Here is a 21,995-nt window from a genome sequence, read left to right as displayed (position 1 = left end):
AAAATTAGACAATGCGCAGAGAGAGCTTTTGGAGCACTTAGCCTTAGATAGGATGTCTTTTTCAAATCCCTACTCTCAAGGCTCAGGAATCCACACAGAAGAGGAGGCAGAAAGACTGCAGGAGCCAGAAGTGGTGGGTGACTCCAAAGAAACAGTGTCCTCCAGACGCGACCAGACTGATAGAAATATGAACTCAGAGAGACTCTGACAGCACGCACGAGGCCTGCACAGATTCAAATCAGACAAAATCCCAGCACTGAAAGGACAAGTGGACACAAAGTCCTATGTCTAGCCAAGAAGCTGTTTGCAATGGATAGCTGTTGGGGAAAAGGGATGCTAGCCTTCTCCAGTGCAGTATACATAACTGGATTTGTCTACCATACTCCAAAGCACGCTTCATGCGCAGGAGTAGATGGCCAACACAAAATAGACCCCATGGTTTTTGTGTTATTTTTGTTTTGTTTTGGCATTTTTTTCTCTTACTGATTTTCTTTTCTTTAAAGTTTGTTTTGATTTTTTGTCTTTGTTACTTTGTTGTTTTCCGGTTTTGTTTTGTTTTGAAAGAAAAAGAGAACAAGGAGGTTGGGAGGCTCTGGAAGGAGTTGGGGGGAGAATATGATCAAATGAATTATATGGAAAAATAGGAAATAAATAACAAATAAATATAAACAGTAAATGCTGCTTTTATGCCCTAGGATATTAATCAGACTTGATTTCCTAAATCAATTTCCGATATTATTCTAAAATCCAAGCCCGGTTTTCTTCCTTCAGAAAGAACTGCGGCGCCAGTTTGCTCTGCAGCGTGGGAGAACGTTTTTAAAACAGAAGAGCGGTGAGGTATGGGGGACAAGAATCACCAACAGCGAGAGAGTCTATCTGGCCTTAGCCGCACCCTTCCCGAGCCCAAAGAATCCTCAGCTGATGCCTTTGAGATCCGGATCGAGAGGTTCCCACCCTGCTTGTCCGGGTCAGGGAAAGACTGCATCACCTATCTAGAGGCCTTTCATGAATCTGCCTCAGCGATTCAACCGGACAAATACAGGGCACCCAGAAGATGATCATGCACCCGGCATCTAGTTGAGGACTCTCAGCTTTGAGCAGCCTGAGGTGCTTGCAACCTGAGCTGCATCTTAGCTGCAGTTAAGGCTAGTAAGAGGTCTTCCTCCACCACCTTCCCTTGGCCTCTGCCTTCGGGATCGGAGACATGTCTGTCCAGCCGATTACTGGCCCAAGCTGGGACGCAAGCGCAGCCCTCGAAGTTTCTAATGGCCGGGAAAATGTTTGGAGACTCCAGAAGCCCTAAGGGAGACCCGAGACTAAAGACACCACAATTCGACCCCAAAGGATCAGAAAGCAGACTCTTGGTAACATTCGAACCCCAGAGTGCAGAGAGGACGCTATGACTAAAACAGTCGTGAGCCAGTTTCTCAGCAAGAAAAGCAGCCGGTCAACCCCAGAACACACCATTGTAGGAGGCGCGAGCTCAAAACTGCGCTCTGTCTAAGCGCTTAGGCTCAAGATCCCAGCAAGGTCAAGAACTGATGCCTAGACGGTGGCTACACCATACGCGCAGTCCTTTCCTCCGCTCCAGGAGGCCGAGGCCATCTCCTGGTCGGTGCATGGGTTCCCCCTCAGCCTTTCCCGCAGGAGAAGCTCGATAAGCGCATCCACAGACGGCAGTAGGTCCTGAAAACCTGATGTGGGTATGACAATGCCACCCCAGGTCTCAGGGCACTCAGTTCCCAGGCAGCGGCCCCGCCCTTCTCTGTCGGTCCCGCCCCCGAAAGCAGTGAATCCAACCCGCACTGAGGTCCGCACATCGGCTGAAACGACCATTGGGTAGCGGCGCATGAAAGCGGAGCCACCTTTTTATAGGGTGCGGAGGGGCTCGAGAGCCACCGAGTCCAGGATCCTGGCTAAACAAGCCGCCGTTGCGTCCCGCGAGTACCAGCCGGGCGGGTAGCCCTGCACCCGCCATCCCATGCATGGCCCGGGCGACACTCGACATGAACACGGAGGGGCTCGGAACACGCGGCGGGGGCCACGTAGGGCATGGACCACTCCCCTTCAGCGTCGAGTCACTGCTGGAGGCTGAGCACGTTCGGGGCTCCGAGCCTGGGGAACTGGGGGAGGAAAGGCCGCCGGGTGCCTCGAAGCCTGGAGCATGGCCCCCACCGGTCACTCACACGTGCCCCCCACGTAAGTCCTCAGTGCCCGGGTCCCAGGCCCTGAAAAGCGTGCGCGCATTCAAGGCGAGGAAGTCCGGGGGCGATGCTCGCTGTGGCTCCGAACTTAATTACTAGCCACTAACCCGCCCAGCCACAAATTGGTACAAATTGGTGATGGGATAACTGGTGATGGGAGCCCGACATTGTGCACCGGCCCAACAGCCACGTCCACGTCTCTTCCTGGGCGAGGTCCGCAGCCCAGGACAGACATCCCTAATGCTTTTCCACTCCTTGTCGCTCATGCTTTTGCACCCCTTACCGACTTTGCGTGTGCTCGCGACAGCTAACTAGTCTGCATATAGCCCTGACCTCTACTCATCCTGCTATTGCAGCCGCCTTCCGCCCCAGCTTAGCTCTTTCCAAGTGGGCAGTCTCCCCTTTCCTTGGGGTGCGAGGTCACGGATTGGGAGAGTCTAGAGCGCCTCCCCTCCACTTCCCTGCCCCCTTGCTTTGCTTATCCACGTGGCTTTGGGGACCTCGCTCCTCTGAGCGGAGTGGCCACGGAGCACCTACCTTCCTTTGTAGGGGCTGGGACAGTGTCGGGATAGGGGTGTGCAGCCAGGGTTTGAGCGCTCGCCCTGTGCTTCTCTTTCCTTTCAGGTGCCCCCAGCCCTCCACCCTGCACCCTCCGCAAACACAAAAACAACCGCAAGCCACGGACACCCTTCACCACTGCGCAGCTGCTGGCGCTTGAGCGCAAGTTTCACCAGAAGCAGTACTTGTCCATTGCCGAGCGCGCCGAGTTCTCCAGCAGTTTGAGTCTCACTGAGACTCAAGTCAAGATCTGGTTTCAGAACCGCCGAGCCAAGGCCAAGCGGCTGCAGGAGGCTGAGCTGGAGAAGCTGAAGCTGGCAGCCAAGCCACTGCTGCCGGCGTTTGCCCTGCCATTTCCGCTGGGCACCCAGCTGCACAGCTCCGCGGCCTCTTTCGGCGGCGGCGCGGTTCCTGGCATCCTCGCCGGGCCGGTCGCGGCTTATGGCATGTACTACCTGTCTTAGCCCATGGAACCAAGTTCTAGCCTCTGGGGTTCAGGCCTGCGCCACAGCTCCGCCCGCCGCTGATGCTCCTGGTAATTTCTGACCTTTAGGTATCCCTTTCATTTTAGTGTTTCGTTTTTTACTTTTCATACGACGTTATATTTGATGACTGGAACCTCTTTGCAGGCATCTTACAAATATTTTAAACCTTCCTAAAACCATGTTCACATCAATCTGTTTTCTGACATTGAAGGGCTTCATACAGTCCTTGAAATGGATAAAAGTAAATCTTCCTACTTCGTACAAAGCAGCACCGAGGCCTTTAGAGAGGCTCTTTTGGACTGGCATAATAATTTCATAAAAATAAATTAAAATAAAAATGATATAGTAGGATTGCTAGGAAGAAACTTAGAAATTATTATTACTCTAAATGTGGTACATTTTACCCCATTATTATTATTTTTTTACATTATACACCGTTAATTTTTTAGAATATACACCGTTCAAGGAGCCGGAGGCAAACGCTGCATGGGTGGGAGCGTGGGGAAGGTGATATGCCGCTGGCACCAAGCACCAAAAATAAGGGTGGTAGCTGGGGCAGCACCTGCTGGGCTTCGAGACTAGAGGGCTGTAGCTGTCACGCAGAAGGCAGCGGCCTGCAGGGACCAAGCCCTAGCCTCTTGGGTGCCCAACCAATGAAGAGAGGAGACTGAGGGTTGAGAGCCTTACTGTGGGCGCAGTAGGAGGCGGGGCTTGAGAAGGTCCCAAAGAACTTGCTGTGAGTGCCAGAGGCCCCTATAATCCAGATGCGCCTTAGAAAAGAGTGGACTTGTTTAGGAATCCGGACCCCTACCTTTATTTGAGGAACGGAAAAAGAACATCTGCGCTGTCCTGTCCCATTCCCCCTGTAGGACTCTCAACCCTGTCAAGACAGACTGAGGCCCTTTGGGTACCTGTCAATGGCGCTGGTAAAATCTGTGGCTGTTTCCACAGTAAGCTTCTGCCACAACTTCGAGATGCTGAGGGCTCACAAAGGTCCCCTGGCGTCACAGCCCGGCCATGGACAAGCCCCTTCTTCCAGATGCTGCTTTGGAGCTGGAGAGGAAGAACTGGGCTGCAGAAGTGAGCTTGCTGTGTGTTCATGAGGACCTCCCGGTGATGGCCCTGGGCTAGGATATTCTGGTTGGGAGGAGGGGAAAGACTGGGCTGTCTGTGCTCAGCAGCCTAAGCCAGAACAACTACTCCAGGAAAACCGCTGTCCTGTGACCGTCACTGCTCCATTTGCTCCAAATAAAACAGAAGAGATGATATTGCATGGAATTGCCTATTGATACCCACCGACATTCCTCAGCCCTGTGTCTCTTGGAAAATGGAAACCAGATAGGTTGTTGTTTTGTTTTTAGACAGAATCTCACCATGTAACCTTAACTGGCCTGGAGCTTGCTATTCTCCAAGGATGGCCTTAGACTCACAAAGGTCCACTTGCCTCTGCCTCCCAAGTGTTGGGATTAAAGGCATACATCACCATGCCCAGTCATGTGATTTTTTTTTTTAAGTCAAATGGCTCAATTTTAGGGGTGTCGGATGCAGAGAGTAAAGAACAGTTGCATGGGAGAGTGGCTGTGTCTCGGGTGTGTGTACAGATCCCTCTGCCCAGGCTGTTTCAACTTCAGCCCAGTTCTACTGCTGCTCTCAAGAGGTCAGACCCTCTGCTGGTGTGCAAACGCTGGTGTGCAGAGGATCTGGGAGAAGGGTCCTGAGATTTCACCAGCAAGTCTGCTCCTTGGAAAGCAGACCTGGAACTACTTGTGTAGCCCAGGCTAGCTTTAGACTCAAAGCAATCCTATCTCACCCTGCTGAGTCTTGGGATTGCAGACATGAGCCACCACACCCAGGCAAGCAGCCGCCTCCTAGATCCCTCCCATCATTGCTTCAGTTCCGCTCTCAGATCCGAGGTGCTGAGTGGCACTGGGCACAATCATGTGCAGCCACGGCCAGTGCACTGACCATCTCGAAATGACAGGAAAATGAAAATCAAATGTCCATTTCAGGAAAGAGGGTGTGTGCCACCCTACCACTTCACAGTGGATCTAGACCTGTGTGGCACATCTCTATCTGCTGCCCAAGAGCATGTGATGGCACGCGCCACCAAGGGCTGAGCAAAAACTGCTGTTCAGCTGCCTGGTCAGCTGACTGGCCAGCTTGCTAGTTTGTCTCTCTGACCCAAAAGTCTCAGCCAGGAATATTCTCCTCAGATCCTTTCACTGATCCAGTCCAATTATGTGTCTGGTTCTGAGAGTCCTCCCTCTGAGGGTGGGCATGGCTCTGGTGGTCTAGCAGGTAGGATGTATCCATACCTTCACATCATCCAGCCAAGTATTCTTCCCCTCGCCCAGCAGTGTTTGCTTTTGGGACAAGGCTGAGGCACATGCACACTTTTCTGGAGAGCTGACTACCAGCTTTCTTACAGAACTCAGATCCCTTCTGGTCCCAGCCAGGAAGGACCCAATGCTGTACATACTCACTGATCTAATCCTGAATTCAAATAGTATGTCTTGAGTTTGAGGTCTTTAAAGGCCAGAAGTGGCCCAGAGCCAGTTGTGAAAGGATTTCCTTATTGTGACAATGCAGATCTTTGGGCCTCTGCTATTCAGCATTATGTGGATAGACTTCTGAATCCCAGAGTCATGGCTTCCAGTCTAAGCCCTTTCTTTCAGCTGCCAATTCTGAACCACTGAAGGTGGACTTGGAGACCCGGCCCTGACCTTGGGAAACTTGTATCAGGGAGGCCCCTGAACAAAGTGACCTAAAAGCTGTTGAGGATGGACCATGCCTCTCTGGGCTTGAAGCAGGCAAAACAAGAAATAGAGAAGTAATGAAATGGTGTGGGCTGCAGGTGACCTTGGGCAGAGCATAGGTATGGAGGTCTGGACTGTAACTTACTCATCAAGTATGTGTGTCTCACCTTCCCATTAGAGTGACCTGATGTGTTGGATGGGTATGGGAGGTCAGAGTATTGCCTGAGCTCTGGGAAACAGCCCTGGGGCCTTTAAGGTCAGAATCACCCCCAGGGAGGGAGCCAGGCCTCATGCACCTACTAGCTTCCAAACAGAGCTGGGGTTGGCCACCCATATCAGCTTTGTCCCCTCTGGGTCTAGGGGACTGGTCTAGGTTCTCCAGCATAGAGACCTGAAGGCATAGGTACTGTGCTGTGAACCACTCTGGGTGGAGCCTGGTTAGTCCCGTCAGTCTCTATAAGAGACTCTTTAAACATGACTAGCAGACCCTAGATGATGCAAGAGATCTGGAGGGCAGCATCTCCTCCTGGGGATTTCTGCACAGCTGATGCACAATAGGCGGACAAGGTCATAGGGCGGGCATGAAAGGACAATGTCATCTCTTCCTTGCTTGAGCATCCTTCTGCTGAGTAACATAAGCCACGTGCTGGGGAAAAGCAACTGTCTCCTGTTCTCTCTGAGCTTCCGTTCTTCTCCAGCTCCCAGTCTGGTGGTGTTCTTGGGAAGCCTTTGATTAAGTGGGTCACCGCTTCCCTGAAACATTGTGAATACTGCCATACAGTTGGTGCCAGAGTCTGATAATCTCAGTTTTACTGTGAAGAAGTATTGTCTAAATATACACAATTTTGCTGTTCCTGATTGGCACATTGCATTCGAATTGCAATTGATTGTTATTAAGAAAAAAAAAATCAGCCAGGCAGTGGTGGCACATGCCTTTAATCCCAGCACTCGGAATGCAGAGCCAGGCAGATCTCTGTGAGTTTGAGGCCAGCCTAGTCTACAGAGCAAGATCCAGGACAGGCACCAAAACTACACAGAGAAACCCTGTCTCAAAAAACAACAAAAAAGAAAAAGAAAGAAGAAAGAAAGAAAGAAAGAAAGAAAGAAAGAAAGAAAGAAAGAAAGAAAGAAAGAAAGAAGGAAGGAAAAGAAAAGAAATAAAAAAACCATCATGCATTAAACAGAGATGGTTGGTAATAGAGAGAAGCTAAGTTCCAGAGAAGGTCAAAGGAGGGAAAGAAATGTCTTCACATTTATAATGTGTGTGCTTTAGAAAGCCAAACCACACAACCACAATCTTCCCCTAAACATTCAAGGGGTGTTATCTTTGAAACTTTATGAGAAGAACCATGGGCTCATCTCTACTCTGAGCATACCTGTTTTTATACAACAATAGGGACATGTTCTGGCAGGTGACTTTGGGTCTAATCCTGTGCTTACTTTACTAGCAGCTTTGGGGGACCAAAGTTCAGGACTAGACAGCAGTCTACCTCCAAGTCCTAGCTTGCTGGGCTGTTGGGAACCTGTGTGAATATCCAAGTGTCATGGACCCATCTTTGCTTTAGAAGGAGATGCTTCTAACCTCAAAGGTATTGGCAGTAAATTCACAGCCACCATTTCCAGATTATTAGGACTCATAATTGGAGGTGGTTACTAAGAAGTTTTATGAATGGATATTGTGGTTAATCATATGCCTTTTTCCTGAATATATTAAAATAATTAAATGGCTTCCTCATTTAACCTGCAGAGTGAAAAGTCGTAGGATTTTCCTTTTCTGAACATGGTGGCATACGCATTTAATCCCAGCACTCTGGAGGCAGAAGCAGAGGCAGGTGGATCTCTGTGAGTTCTAGGACAGGCAGGACTGTTACATAGAGAACAACAACAGAAACAAAAAAGTGGCTGCACCCCTGGGCTCACACTTAAGGGGACATGCAGGATGCAATTGTGAGCCTGTCCGTGGACCATGTGGCTGTGCGGATGGGCACAGTATCGAGTGCCAGGTGTATGCTCAATGGTGGTGGGCATGGTGCTGGCCCTTGAAGAGAAAGACAGGCTGCAAGATCAAAATCACTGAGATCATGCCAGAATTTCAGAAAAGTGCAGTTTGTATCAACAATCCTATAAGAAATTATCTGTAGTCTCATTAAAGGAGGAGCTGCCAAACTTTAGATAATAACAAACTTATATATGACACTTAAGAAGGTTTTCCTACAAGGGGAAAAGATCACCAACATGTCATAATATTATTGATAACTATAGGCTTTTTTTAAAAAGAGATTTTTATTTATTATGCTCTGGCTGCATATATGCCTGAATGCCCGAAGAGGGCATCAGATCTCATTATAGATGGTTGTGAGCCAAAGAGGTGGCTGGAAATTGAACTCAGGACCTCTGTAAGGGCAGCCAGTGCTCTTAAAGGCTGAGCCCATCTCTCCAGCCCCAACAACTGTAAACTTGTTACAGGTGAATGTCGAAGAAAGTTACTGTAGTTAAAGAAGCAGTATTTCACTATTAAAGTTGACCCTGTTCTCTGTGGAAGAGAAGTTCCCTTACATGGTAGAGTAGTATACTAAATCACATGATTTGCTTGTTGAACAAGGCATATCAAAAGCCAAACTTAATAGAGACTGTGGCCGACTCTGATGTTATGCTCATGGAAGGAGATGAGAATTTCTTCGGTAAACTTCAACAGCATAGTATCCCTATGTTCCTATTTTTGGCTGGTATCGGTGACATGTTTGAAGGATATAATTCTCAATTCTCATACGGTATTAAAGGGCAATCCTCCAGGTTAAATGAGAGCAGCAGCATGAGGGTTTGCTGGACTCTCATGATTGTTCAGTTTGTTTGTTCTGTTAAAAAGCTATGCTGACATACAACTCACAAGCCTTCTGGTTCCCCCATTCAGTCTGTAATTCACCACCACCACAGTCAATGTTAAAACATTTTCATCATCACCAAAAGAAACTCTCTCCTTCAGCCATCATCCCTATTCCTCCCCACCGCCCAGCCCTATGCTAACAAACTATCCGTGTTGCTTTTACCATTAAGGACTTTTGCTAGAAAAAGAATCATACAGAAAGGTGTGTGTGTGTGTGTGTGTGTGTGTGTGTGTGTGTGTGTGTGTGTGTGTTCTCATTTATTTAGTTTTCAGTGTTCCTCTGTAGTACAGTATGTTGATATCAATTCCTCATTCTTTTTGTTTGGTTTGGTTTGGTTTGGTTTTTTGAGGCGGTTTCTCTGTGTAGTTTTTTGGCTTCTGTCCTGGATCTCACACTGTAGATCAGGCTGGTCTCGAACTCACAGATATCTGCCTGGCTCTGCCTCTCAAGTGCTGGGATTAAAGGTGTGCACCACCACTGCCTGGGTCCTCATTCTTTGTATGGCTGAAAAATATTCCTGTTATATGTATATAACCCATTTGTCTATCACTTTGATAGTTGGTGAATATTTGCATTGCTTTCATCTTTTGCCTGCTGTGAATTATGCTGCTATGAACATTCATATATATTTTGTGTGTGTGTGTGAATGTGTGTTCGTTTCTCTTGGTGTATATACCTAAGAGTGGCTGGATCAGATAGTGACTGTGTCTAAGGTACTGCAACATGTTTCCACAATCATCTGTCCACTTGTCCCTCTCTCTCTCTCTCTCTCTCTCTCTCTCTCTCTCTCTCTCTCTCTCTCTCTCTTGTGTGTGTGTGTGTGTGTGTGTGTGTGTGTGTATGTGTGTGTGTGTACCCCGGAGGAGTGAGATGTGGCTCATGTTGTTAGTTTTTGAGTCACTTCCATTTTAATTCCTGTAGTATAATTTACATTGCACCAGCAGTGTTAAAAGTTCCTTTTCCCACATCTTCTCTAGACTTTGCTTACATTTCAATTTTTTTGAGACTTTATTTTATGTGTATGGATGTTTTGCCTACATGTATGTCTGTGCACTATGTGAGTGTAGTGTAGTGTAGTCAGAAGAGGGTGTTGGATCCCCTGGGATGCTTGTAAGCCAGCATGTAGTTGCTGGAAAATGAACCCAGGCCCTTTGGAAGAGCAGCCAGTGCTTTTAACCTCTGAGCCATCTTTCTAGCCACTCATTGATTATTTTTTAAATTAATTTTATTGTCAGGTGCAATAATGCATGCCTTTAATCCCACAATTCAGGAGTCAGGGGCAGGTAGATTTCTGTAAGCTCAAGGCCAACCTGGTCTCCATAGCAAGTTCCAGGTCAGCCAGACTGCATGCACAGTGAGACCTTGTTTCAAAATATTACTTTTTTTTTTTTTTCTCAGAGCTGAGGACCAAACTCAGGGCCTTACACTTGCTAGGCAAGTGCTCTACCACTGAGCTACATCCCCAACCCCAAAATATTACTTTTTAAAGTTTCCCGTGTGCGTGTGCGTGTGCATGTGTGTGTGTGTCAATGTGGGGTTATATGCACATAAGTGTAGGTGCCCATGGAGAACAGAAGAAGGTATTGGGTTCTGGAGCTAGAGTTACAGGTAGTTGTAAGCTGCCTGATGTCAGTGCTGGGAACCAAATTCTAGTCCTCTCCAAGTGCAGTACATTGAAGTGTGAACCTAATTAGTCTTATCAATAAAAAACAGGAGTCAGATAATCAAGGTAATAACCTGCAAGATGAGAGAAGCCACCTGTGACTTCTTACCTCTCCAGATCCTCCAACAGAAAGGGCCTAGATCCTGTCTCCACTCCGCCTTATCACTTCCTGTCTCTGCCTCCTGAGTGCTAGGATTAAAGATGTGAGCTTCCCAAGTGCTGAGATTAAAGGTGTGAGCCACCACCACCCAGTTCCTATGGTTAACTAATGGCTAGCTACACCCTCTGATCTCCAGGTAAGCTTTATTTGTCAGAACACACACAACATATCCTACCACAGTACATGCGCTCTAGTGCTAAGCCACTTCAGCCTTTGTTCTCATTTTATTCATGATTATAATTCTGACAGGTCAAGTGAAATCTCAGTGTTGAACACTTTTTCATGTATTTATTGGCTACTTCTAACAACTGTTCAAACCAGTTGTCTACTTATTGACAGTATTATTTATTCTTTTGGTGTTTAATGTCTTGACTTGTTTCTATATTTTAGATCAGTGATTCTCAACCTTCCCAATGCTATGACCCTTTAATGCAGTTCCTCAAGTTGTGGTGACCCCCAACCATACAATTATTTCATTACTACTGTAATTTTGCTATTTTTATGAACCATAATGCAAATATCTGATATGTAGGACATCTGATATGTGACCCTTGGGGGGTCATGATCCACAGGCTGAGAACCACTGTTCTAGATAGTGATACCCTATCAGACAGCTAGCAAGGAGCTTCATCCCTTCTGTAGGCTGTCTGTTTTCTTCATGGTGCTACTTCTATTTTTTGTAAATCTCATTTGTCAGTTCTTGGAGTTGCTGAGATGCTTAGGTCCTTAACAGAAAGCCCTTGCCCATGCCTTTATCTTGACATGTTTCTTTGAGCTGAGGATCGAATGCGCTCTACCACTGAGCTAAATCCTCAATCCTATCTTGACATTTTTTTTTTTTTTTTTTTAAGCTGAGGATCGAACCCAGGGCCTTGCACTTGCTAGGCAAGCGCTCTTCCACTGAGCTAAATCCCCAGCCCTATCTTGACATGTTTTCTCTAATTTCTTCTAACAGTTTCAGAATTCCAGGTCTTGCATTAAGACCTTTGACCCAGGTTGACTTTTGGCGGACAAGAGTCAAGGACCTGGTCTTCTTCTGCACGTGGAACCCACTCTTTCCCAGCACCGTATGTGAGAGAGTCTATCTTTTCTCCCATGTATTTTCAGATTAAGTGACTGTACTGCATGAGCTTATTTCTGACGACTTAATTCTCACTAGTCTGTTTGCCTGCTTTGCGCCTCTACCAAGTTGTTTCTATTACAGCTTTGTATTCTCACTTGCAGTCAGGTATGGTGATATCTCTAGCATTACTCTTTCCTGCGTCCATATGAATTTTAAGATCACCCTTTCTATTCCTGTCCTGCTCTTCATCAAATCTGGGATTTACTCCATAACCCAGGCTGGCTTTGAACTCTCGGTCTTGCCAGTGTTGGGATTACAGATGAGAGCCATGTAACCTTGTCTTTTCACCTTGCTCAGTTCCTTGACTTGCATTGTCCAGTTGATCGGTCCAGCTCACTTAGTCTTCCCCGTGCCGTCTCAGCTCTCCCTGGGAGTCCTTCAGTGAGTTTTTAAAGTTCAAACACTATACTCTCAACTCGAGAATTCCCGGCTGGCTCTTTTGAAAGCTGGAAAGATGGCTTAGCAGAGCATGCACTGCTCCTCTAGAGGATGAGAGTTGGATTCCCATCAATCATACCAGACCTCATAACTCCAGGCCACCTGCTATCCATCATGTGCACATACACATAAAGACAATAAATCTCAAAAAAAAAAAAAAAAAAAAAACCAACCCAAAAACCAAACCCCAAACATCTCTTTACTGAAGGTGTCTGTGAGGTACTGTGCTCCTGCCTTCCTTAGTTTTGTGAATGATGGAAGTGGGACTCTACTAGTCCTGGCATTCTGCCATCTCATAGGCGGTTTCTGCTGCCTTCAAACCAGGAGGGCTCTACATTCTGTTTCCTCCGACCTCTCATTGCTGCTATTTAAATTTGACATTAGTAACAACTAACTGATCTTAGAACTACTCTGGGGCTTGTTATTGGTGTGCTTGTGGTTCGATGGAGCATGGTTTTGGTAAAGATGGCTTTCCTGTGTTTGGCTTTCCCAAGCTTCTGGTATCTCAGGAAAAATGGGTTTTGCTGGCCACAGACCTGGGATAGGTTTTTTTGGGTTTTCTTTTTTTTAAGGCTTTTGGTAGGACTGCACCGTGAGGTCTCTCAATATCTACTCCACAGCTGCCCCACTATCCCTGCAGTGTGTGTGTCCAATCTCTCTCCTAGGGTTTCCTCCTGCACTTTTCCAGATACCATGTCCCAGTGGAGTTTAACTGGACGCACAGGGCACAAGGACAACAAAGTTGTCTCTTCGAGCATAGGATCCTGGATTCACTTGTGGCTGTTCCGGACCCCTTCCTCACAGCTTTTGTGGGATGCAGGAATTACACACATCTCCCTAAAACTTTCTGTTGAAAGCAAAATAGTCATGGCTCACAATCATTCCCTTTTCTGATCATCAGTGAAAAAATTTATTTCATATGTTTAATAGTGACATTCTTAGAGTAGCCCCCACAAAGCAGGTAGGTGGTTTCTCCATCTCATTCCTTTAGTGTGTCCTGGTTATTTCTGGAATCTGCAGATTCTGAGTTTCTACACACTGGCTGCTTCATGTGCTCAGACATAAATAAGGAGGTGGCAAGGGTCCAGCTCAGGGCAGCTATCCAGAAGCAAGAGAAAGGCCCTGGCACACCACTCCCCGAAAGTCCGTCTGGCTTTCCTTGCCAGGATCCATCAGTGGTGTTTGTTTCTTTTCTTAGTGCTTTTAAAGCCTCTGGCTGCACCCTGGCCAAAACAGACAGTAGAAGGTATTCTGAAACAGAAAAATGGTCATCTCAAACAATGGCATTATCTTTAACAACACGCAGCTTGTCTCTACTTCCTTCACATTTGTATTCTGGAATGTTCTCCTTTTGCTTTGTGGAACACTCAGGAAATGGAGTCTGGTCTCTTGGGTCCTAGGATCAGCTCCTGGTTTTAGGCTTGCTTCCTGTGGGATCTCTTCCTGGTACCAATGTGCATTTGCTTAGAAGAATTTAGCCAGCAAGGTTAGCTCCCGCAGAGGCCCCTATGGCATCCGTTTCCTGTTATCCCCATTGCTGAAACCTAATCACCACAGGCAGGCAGGGTACTCACAGGCCAAGGTCCAAACAACCATGAAAGATGGCTGCTGGAAGGCAAATGAGGGGCATCCATGTCCATCTTCCTGCCGGTTTGGATTTTTGGGCTACCCCACCACCAATTTCAAAAATTTCCCCAAAGTAATAGTTAAAGCTGATGTGGGTGCAATCTGAGAAAGACAGTCTGCCAGGCAAACACAGCAGAAGGTCCTTTCCACTCGGCAGAGGTGACAGTGACAAGGGGGTGGTGCTGGCATGCTGGGCTCCAGGGTCAGGAAAGGAGGCAAACTACAACCTTCAGGTTGTCACCAGCAATGAAGCCCACCTTCCTGCTCAGTGGTACCCACTTGCAAACCTACAGTCATTAATACACACGGAAAGATGTACACACTGACCTGTGGCTGTAGGTCCGCCTGCAGGGAGGTGGGGCAGCAGGTTCAGAGCAGATATCCATGGCATCACTGTCATCTTTCAGGTCTCTGGCTGGTGGGTCTGGAGCAGCTGGCACGGCTGGGCTGTAGAGGACAAAGCAGTGGGCAGCACTTGTACCTGGTTCCCCAGTACTGAACTCTCAAGGAAGATACTATTTTTTTTCCTGCAAAAATGTTTGTTTGTTTGTTTGTTTACTATTTTGGCATATTCTACTCTTACAATGAAATTTTCAGGCTACTGGAAAAAGAAGAATGCTTTATGGCATGGTCATGCATTCATACAGCTAAGTCTGATAATTTATAAATTTAAACATAATGATTCTTCATCCTTCCCCCCTTTTTTCTTTCTTTCTTTTTTTTTAAAAAGATTTATTTATTTATTATGTAGACAGTGTTCTGTCTGCATGTATGTATGCAGGCCAGAAGAGGGCACCAGATCTCATTACAGATGGTTGTGAGCCACCATGTGGTTGCTGGGAATTGAACTCAGGACCTCTAGAAGAACACCTAGTGCTCGTAACTGTTGAGCCATCTCTCCAACACTCCCTCCCCTTTTTATGGTTTTTTGAGACAGGGTTTCTCTATGTCGCTTTGCGCCTTTCCTGGATCTCACTCTGTAGCCTCCAACTCACAAAGATTCACCTGCCTCTGCCTCCCGAGTACTGGGATTTGAGACAGGGCTTCTCTGCGTAGTTTTGGTGCCTGTCCTGGAACTCGCTCTGTAGCCCAGGCTGGCCTCGAACTCACAGAGATCCACCTGCCTCTGCCTCCTGTGTGCTGGGATTAAAGGCATGCGCCATTGCTGCCCCATCCTTCCCCCTTTTAAAGACACCTGGGGCCAGGTGCAGTAGTGCATCCTTTAATCCCAGCACTGGAGAGGGAGAGACAGATGATCTCTGTGACTTCTGGAGGATAGCCAGACCTACAAAGTGAGTTCCAGATGAGCCAGAGCTACAGTACACACAGTGAGACACCTACCCCACCCCTGCAAAAAGGAAAAGAAAAAAGACAGCTAGCCAGGAACTTGATATGTAGACCAGGATGGCCTCAAATGCAGAGATCTGCCTGCCTCTGCTCTCCAAGTACTGGAATTAAAGGCATGTTCCACCATGCTCAGTCCCACCAGTATTGTTCCTTAAGCTTTTCTATTTTTCTACTTATGTATATGTATGTGTTCTTCTCTGTGCCACATGTATGGATGCCTAGAGGACAGAAAAGGGCATGGAGCTGAAATTACAAGCAGTTGTAAGCCATCTGATGTGGTATTACGGACAGTACTCTATTACTGAGCTGTATTCCCAGTCCCCAACTGTCTTTCCATGAGGGAGAGATTTACTAAAATTAACTAGATAACATAGATTCTTGTCCCCTACTACCAACCAGCTAATCCAGCATTGTAGAAGTAGAGAAGTACTGAAGACTCAGATTCTCACGAAGCATTCCACAATGCAATGGGTTCTCTAATTATTTTACATAGACAGGTGCACTATTTGGAGAAAATAAAGACTTCACTAAATTTTTATTTATTTACTCATTGTGTGTGCTTATATGTGTATACCCACGTGTGTGGTGTATGCCTGTGTGTGTAGGGCAGAGGCTAACCTCAGGTGTCATTCCTCAGTAGCCATCTACTTTATTTTTTGAGACAGGGCCTCTCACTGGAACCTGGAGCTCACAGCTTAGGCTAGGCTGGCTGGCCTAAGCCCAGAGACCTGTCTCCTCTTCTCCAGTGCTAGCATTATATGTGCACACCATGACCCTTGGCTTTTTTAGATAGGTGATAGGGATTGAACCTCAAGCTTAAGCACTCCACTTAGTGAGCTGTCTCCCCAACCCCAATCAATGCAATATCTAATGATTACGGAGAGTTCACAGAAAGGAATCATGCTTGAAAGGAAGCAAAGAAGTATTACACTAAGAGTTATTCCAGGAGTTATTTTCCTGGGCAGTATAAACAGTCAGGTTAACAGACAGCTTTGTTGACAAGTTTGTGAAAGTAAGCAGAGAGAAAGAAACAAAAACCTAGGAGGTCCCATGGGAGAAGTGTGATGAGTACATGCACTGGGCCAGTCCCAAATGCCCCTGCTGGTTGATTCAGAGGGGCATGCAGGGCACAGATCAGTACAAGCACCTGCTAGTACCACTCCCTCTGCTCCCAGCCAGGAAGTGCTCTCCTGTCTCCACGGACGCATACCCCAAGCATACTAACTCACTGTCCTCAGAGTTTCAGCTACCTGTGTATAAATAAAAACTAAGTTAGCTTTGACTCCAGTGTCTGTTCCCAGGCTTAAGACTGGGGGTAGTCACAACTGGGTCCCTACGTACCCTCTGTTTGTCTTGGGCTTATCAAATCGGAAATCCGCAGGGTACAAGTGGAGCCTCACCATGTGATCCTTCCGGTCTTGGCTGGTCTTGAACTTCTGCGGGCAGCCTTCAACCAAGCACTGGTACTACAAAGAACAAGGTGTCAACTCCACTCTCACCCTGCCCTAAGCCCAGATCCCAGTCACTGTTGCAGATGTGCTCAGTGTAGCCAACACCCACCATATCTTGCCTCTGGGCCAGGATCTGGAACAGAGAGTCATGCCATTCCAGGATGTGGACATCCAACAAGTGCCCAGAGGGGAAGGCACGGCTGCAGAGGGAGCAGGTGTTTCCATGCAACATGTGGTAGTGATGCTGGTAGTCCTCTAGGGCAGCGAACACTTGGCAGCACCCAGCCACCTGACAGGTGAACTCAGGCACCCTGGGAAAGGAGGCGTGTTACTTGGAGGGATGCCCCCCCACCCCGGCAGGAATTCTAGGAGGAATTTCCGACCCAGATTGTTGGTGAGCCTGAAACAAGTTCAGAGTTCCTGTGCCACCCCAAACCTTACTAATAGACTAGGGGAGGGAGGACCCTGCCAAGCCATGCTAGTGCGCGGGCAGGGTGGTGCTAAGCCGATGATACTTAGGGTGTCATCTGGAAGGGATTCTAGCCTGTACGCGGGCGGGAGAGGAGGAGCCAGGGTAGCGCTAGCAAGAAGAGAAAGGCCTCGAAGCCAAGCTGCTCACATGGACTTCTCCGGCGTCTCGGACACTTGCGTGAGCATGTCCTGCAGGTAGAGGTGCCGCTGCACATCCCCATCCTACGGAAGATACACGCGCCAAAAGCCAGGGGTGGACCCGGGTCTTGAAGCCTCGCCCTGCAGCTTTGAACCACGCCCCAACCTACAGAGACAAGTCCAGCCCCTAAGTCCCGCCCACACAGACAAGCTCCGCCTAGCCTAGCCCCGCCCCCAGCGACAGTCCTGCCCCCTAGGCCCCGCCCTGCGCGGGGGGCGCTCAGGAAACCTTACGCCCAGGTTCTCACGCACCTCAAAGAACTCGTGATCCCGCGGGAAGCGCACGGGGCGCGGTGTGAACCGGAAGGGCGCCGCCCCAGCTGCAGGGCTCCGCTCCACCGGCAGCGGTTCGGCTGACCCGGGCGCCCCAGCCAGACGGGAATAGAGCGCAGAGGGAAGCAACATCTCCACGGCCGCCGCAGCCCTTCGGCCACCGTCGGCGGGGCGGGGACGGACGTGACGTCTATTAACTTCCTGTGGCAACCCAGCGGGGCGGAACGCGGCGCGCGGAGGTGAGTGAGGGCTGGTTCTGGCTTGTGGCGGGAACCTGTCGGGGAGGGGCGGGGCTGGAATCGGGTGCGGGCGACCGGGTACGGGAACCGACTAACTTGCAGCGGTGAGGAGTCTGATTCTCTTGGGCATCTGCCACCGGCAGTTCCGACTGCCAACCCGGGCCTGTCCCACAGCTCCTCGGTGCGACAGCCTCTGGCTGTTGGTGTCCCCGCCAGGCGTCCAGCTGGAGGCAGTGGCCGTGGGAAGTTCACGGTTAATGTGACTTCTCTCCCGAGAGCCCCGCGGTGACTGTGGAGCTGGCTTGCGGGTCCTCTGGAGTGAAGGAGTCAGGGCCGCCTTCAGTAGAGACAGACGTGGGAAGAAACCCTAACCTAAACAAGAAGGCGATTGAGATGTGCAGCTGACACGTTCGGGAGCTTTAGGGCAGAGCTGGGCTCACCTGTATGAAGGTAATATCAAGGAAGAAGAAGGGGTACTACTGTTTAACAGATACAAACGAAAACCTTTTGGGGCTATTCTCCCTTCTTTCAGACAGCCCTGGCCATGTCCAGTCTGTTTCTCTTCCTCTCTGCTCTGGACTCTTCCAGATGTCTCTGGATATTTTCTCTCTCTCATTTACAATAAAACTTAAACCCTTAACCATAAAAAAAAAAAAAAAAAAAAAAAACTTTTTGTCATTATGCCTTAGAAATGAAGGTCTGTGTCCATGTCTCTAGCCATCTAGCTGCCTATGGGCTAGCGGTGACGTCATCTCTCTCACTGGTCTGTCTCTGTAAAAGCATTTGGATTCTTGACATTTTGCAAGTTATAAAATGTTTTTGACAGGCCGTGTCTTGGTTAGATTTCCATTGCCGAGATAAACACTGAGACAAAAGGCAGCTTTGGGAGGAAAGGGTTTATTTCAGCTTACAGCCGTAGTTTTCCATGAAGAGTAGGGCAGAAGGGCAGAAATTAAAGCTGCTTACTGACTTACTGTGTGACAGCCATGGCTGTCCTGGAGCTCACTTGTATAGACCAGGCTAGCCTCAAACTCACAGAGATTGGCCTGCCTCTGCCTCCTGATTGCATCCCACCCAGCCAGCCTGCTTTTTTATATACCCCAGAACCACTTGCTCAAAGGCCCACCCACAGTGATCTGGGCCCTCTTGCATTAATCATCTACCAAAGAAATGTACAGGCCAGCCTGGTGGAGACAGTTCTTCAGCTGAGATTCTGTCTTCCCAGATATGTCTAGGTTTGTGTCATTTGACACAAACCAACCAGCACACTCTGGTTTGTACTATTATCCAGGAGCCTTTAGTGGCTTTCAACGTTCCTAATGCTGTGACCCTTTAGTACAGTTCCTCATGTTGTGATGACCCCTAACCATAAAATTATTTCATTGCTACTTCATAGCTGTAATTTTGCCACTGTTGTAAATTATAATGTAAATATATGATATGCAGGATATCTGATATGTGACCCTGTGAAAGGGTCGTGGGGGTCTTGACCCATAGATTGAGAATTGCTGCTCCAGAATCCCCATTTTACACCTCTTCTACCTCTACCCCAACTCCATTTTAGCCATTGTCACTGAAAACATGTACCTGGTTTGCTCATAATTGGTTGCTCCAGACTTTGCTAAATACGTTGTGTTCGGTCAAGTGCATCTGTGGTGACTGATAGAGATAGGAACCAAGGAGTATGAGAAAGTCAAGCAGGCTGTTGAGGGTTGATCAGACTTCTCTACAGTTGGACCTTTCAACTGTGACTTTGTCTTCCTGTATGTAGAAACAATTGTGTGGACATTACTGTCTGTGTCCCTTGCCCAGTAACTGCCAAGAGTGTCTTTTCATTGTGACAACTGAAAGTTTAGGTATGTCTCCTAGGACATATCTAAAGCCTTAAAGGAAGCAACTGTTTAGAGATGAGAGAACCCCCCCCCCTACCCCCCGCCACCGCCACCCCAAATTATCTATAAATCAGGAAGCATGGCAGGTTCCTTGGATTAATACATGGGAAGTAGTGATATTTGAGGATTTACACGTTTACTTGGATATGATTTTTGTTGTTGTTTGTTTGTTTGAGCTGAGGATCGAACCCAGGGTCTTGTGCTTGCTAGGCAAGCGCTCTACCACTGAGCTAAATCCCCAACCCTTGGATATGATTTTTAAACAAATGATCCTTTCATGGTAGTACTCTGCCCTGTGTCTGGTGGGCAGAGCTTTGTGTTGGTTGTTCAGACCTCTTTGCCATCTAGCGTGTTGCAGGACAGCCTTCAGGCCTTGCAGAGCCTCATGGTTACTGCTGAATTTGAAGAGACCATATGTGGGGAAAGTTTGGGGTTTTGCGTTCTGCTTGCCAGGTAGCTTAAAGTGCCTCTTTTGAGACCTACCAATATTTTTTTAAACATATTTCTTGAACATTTTATTTTTTTTAATGTACGGGTGTTTTGTCTGCCATTTTGTTTGTGCAGCATGTGCCAACAGAGGCTAGAAAAGTGTCAGTTCTCCTGAGACTAGAATTACAGATGGTTTTGAGCTACCATATGGGAGCTGGGAACTCAACCCAGGTCCTCCGCAAGATGCTTTTAACTGCTGAGCCATGTATCCAGCCCCAAGATACCCGCATTAAAGATACTGTCAGTGTCTTACTGTCTCTCTAAAACTAAGCAGTTCCACGTTACTTAGTGAGCATAACCAGTTCCCAGAAAACAGAGCAAACATGTTGAGGCAGTATTTGTTTTATTTAATCCCATAGCAACTCTAGGGAGCTCTGTTAAGCCCTCTTTTCATGAGCAGCATGCAAGGGGCTAGCTAGCGTTTTGACTGGTGTCCACACCCCACAGGTGAAGGAATCATGTTTCTATTGCGTAAGACTCCACAGCCCACACTCTGCTGTTGTGTGCTTTTTATTGTGGTTACACTGAACACCTCTTGATTTGGAAGTGTGTATGCTAGGGATTTGATACCCGCTTTAGGCTTTCCATTTTGATTTAGTTCTTGGAGACACCTGTTTTGACCATTGGTGGAGGGTGATAAACTAAGACACTGCTTTGTATTACATGGGTTTACAGTGTGGAACTCTCAAGGTAGAGTTCTAAGATGGTACTGTTTGTACATTAGCATACTGTGGGAGTGTGTGCTGAGTCTCCTGCCCTTGACACTGTTTAACTCAAGGCCTGTCTCAATTGGAGATGCTAGTACAGCAGTTCTTAACTTCTGAGTTACACCTTTGTGAATATACAAGAATGCTCAGAAAATTCACAGATATGAATAGTAAAGTCTCATCTCCAGGCATAACTTCACTACTGTTTGTGGATCTCAAATTAAGAATCCTGACATGGGTTTATTACTGTGTTCCTATAATATCCATAAAGTTTTTATTGGGCTTAATTTTTAATCTGTAGCTAGTGTTTGTTTTCTTTAATGCTGTTTAATAGCAATTCTGATACTGACTGACTAGCTCAGCCATCACTGGAAGACCCCATGTTCTCAGCTATTAGTACCAGGATGTTGGTACATCTGTTACCCAGTAGGACATTATATACAGTCTCCACAGGTCAACCACTTTCCACTGGGATGATGGGATAGAAGTCACCATACCGGGGTTGGGGATTTAGCTCAGTGGTAGAGTGCTTGCCTAGCAAGCTCAAGGCCCTGGGTTCGATCCTCAGCTTTACCAAAAAAAAAAAAAAAAAAAAAAAGATGTGTCACAGAAATCACCATGCCTTTCCTAACCAGTAGAACATTGGTTTAGAAATTGGCATGCTGTCTTCTGCTGTTGCTCTGTGACGTCAAATACAGCTCTGTTTGATTTTGAGATAGGTTCTTGCTGTATCCCAGACTGGCTTTGACTGTCATCTTCCTGCCCAGCCTGTCAAGTTCTGGGGTTACAGCCTCAGAAATCTTTTTGATCTCCACCACTTTAGCCAGTGCATAGACCTCAGTACAGCTGGTCCTAGAGCATCAGTAAAGCTGGAATATGTGGAATATTCCACATATTCTTACGTACCTAAACTATCTTTGTATGTTGTCGGGCCTGGACCAGAAAAAGAAACATTGAAGGCTTTAGAGTGAACAAAGAGTACCAGACAGGCATGTGAGCAGAGGCACCGACTCACAGGGTAGGGCTTAAG

At 47.5% G+C, this 21,995-nt stretch overlaps 3 protein-coding genes and 1 pseudogene across 7 annotated transcripts in view; 3 read left to right on the top strand and 1 right to left on the bottom strand.

Annotated features, from left to right (window-relative positions):
• The first annotated feature begins 1,955 nt into the window (after positions 1-1,955).
• Ventx (VENT homeobox) lies at positions 1,956-3,616 on the top strand. 2 transcript variants are annotated; one of them, XM_036170234.1, is made up of 2 exons: positions 1,956-2,199; positions 2,829-3,616. In XM_036170234.1, exons 1-2 carry the CDS (start codon positions 1,986-1,988, stop codon positions 3,224-3,226), a joined length of 612 nt encoding a protein of 203 aa, XP_036026127.1. In that variant the 5' UTR covers positions 1,956-1,985; the 3' UTR covers positions 3,227-3,616. The 2 variants fall into 2 exon arrangements, with proteins under 2 accessions (XP_036026127.1, XP_036026126.1); XM_036170233.1 differs by having other exon boundaries at positions 1,978-2,273; positions 2,829-3,033.
• A 4,319-nt stretch (positions 3,617-7,935) lies between these two features.
• On the top strand, positions 7,936-11,109 carry LOC118577462 (annotated as a pseudogene).
• Positions 11,110-13,163: 2,054 nt separating this feature from the next.
• Znf511 (zinc finger protein 511) lies at positions 13,164-17,825 on the bottom strand. Its single transcript, XM_036198225.1, has 6 exons — positions 17,618-17,825; positions 17,316-17,389; positions 16,806-17,007; positions 16,587-16,711; positions 14,226-14,345; positions 13,164-13,523 (listed from the first exon to the last, which is right to left on the bottom strand). The coding sequence occupies exons 1-6, from the start codon at positions 17,768-17,770 to the stop codon at positions 13,445-13,447; spliced, it is 753 nt and encodes a 250-aa protein (XP_036054118.1). The 5' UTR covers positions 17,771-17,825; the 3' UTR covers positions 13,164-13,444.
• The window catches only part of Tubgcp2 (tubulin gamma complex associated protein 2), a 24,918-nt gene continuing 20,465 nt past the window's right edge, over positions 17,543-21,995 (top strand). For 2 of the 4 annotated variants that reach the window (XM_036198215.1, XM_036198208.1), the window contains exon 1: positions 17,565-17,877. The gene's annotated coding sequence lies outside the window, so the exon portion shown is untranslated. Of the gene's footprint in view, positions 17,878-18,153; positions 18,328-21,995 lie in introns of all 4 variants that reach the window. The other 2 variants (XM_036198201.1, XM_036198193.1) reach the window with 2 other exon arrangements.

The sequence above is a fragment of the Onychomys torridus genome, chromosome 1 (genome assembly GCF_903995425.1).
Source record: "Onychomys torridus chromosome 1, mOncTor1.1, whole genome shotgun sequence".
Lineage (NCBI taxonomy): Eukaryota > Metazoa > Chordata > Mammalia > Rodentia > Cricetidae > Onychomys > Onychomys torridus.
The sequence above is the reverse complement of the archived record's forward strand: the minus strand, read 5'-3'. Positions and strand labels throughout refer to the sequence as shown.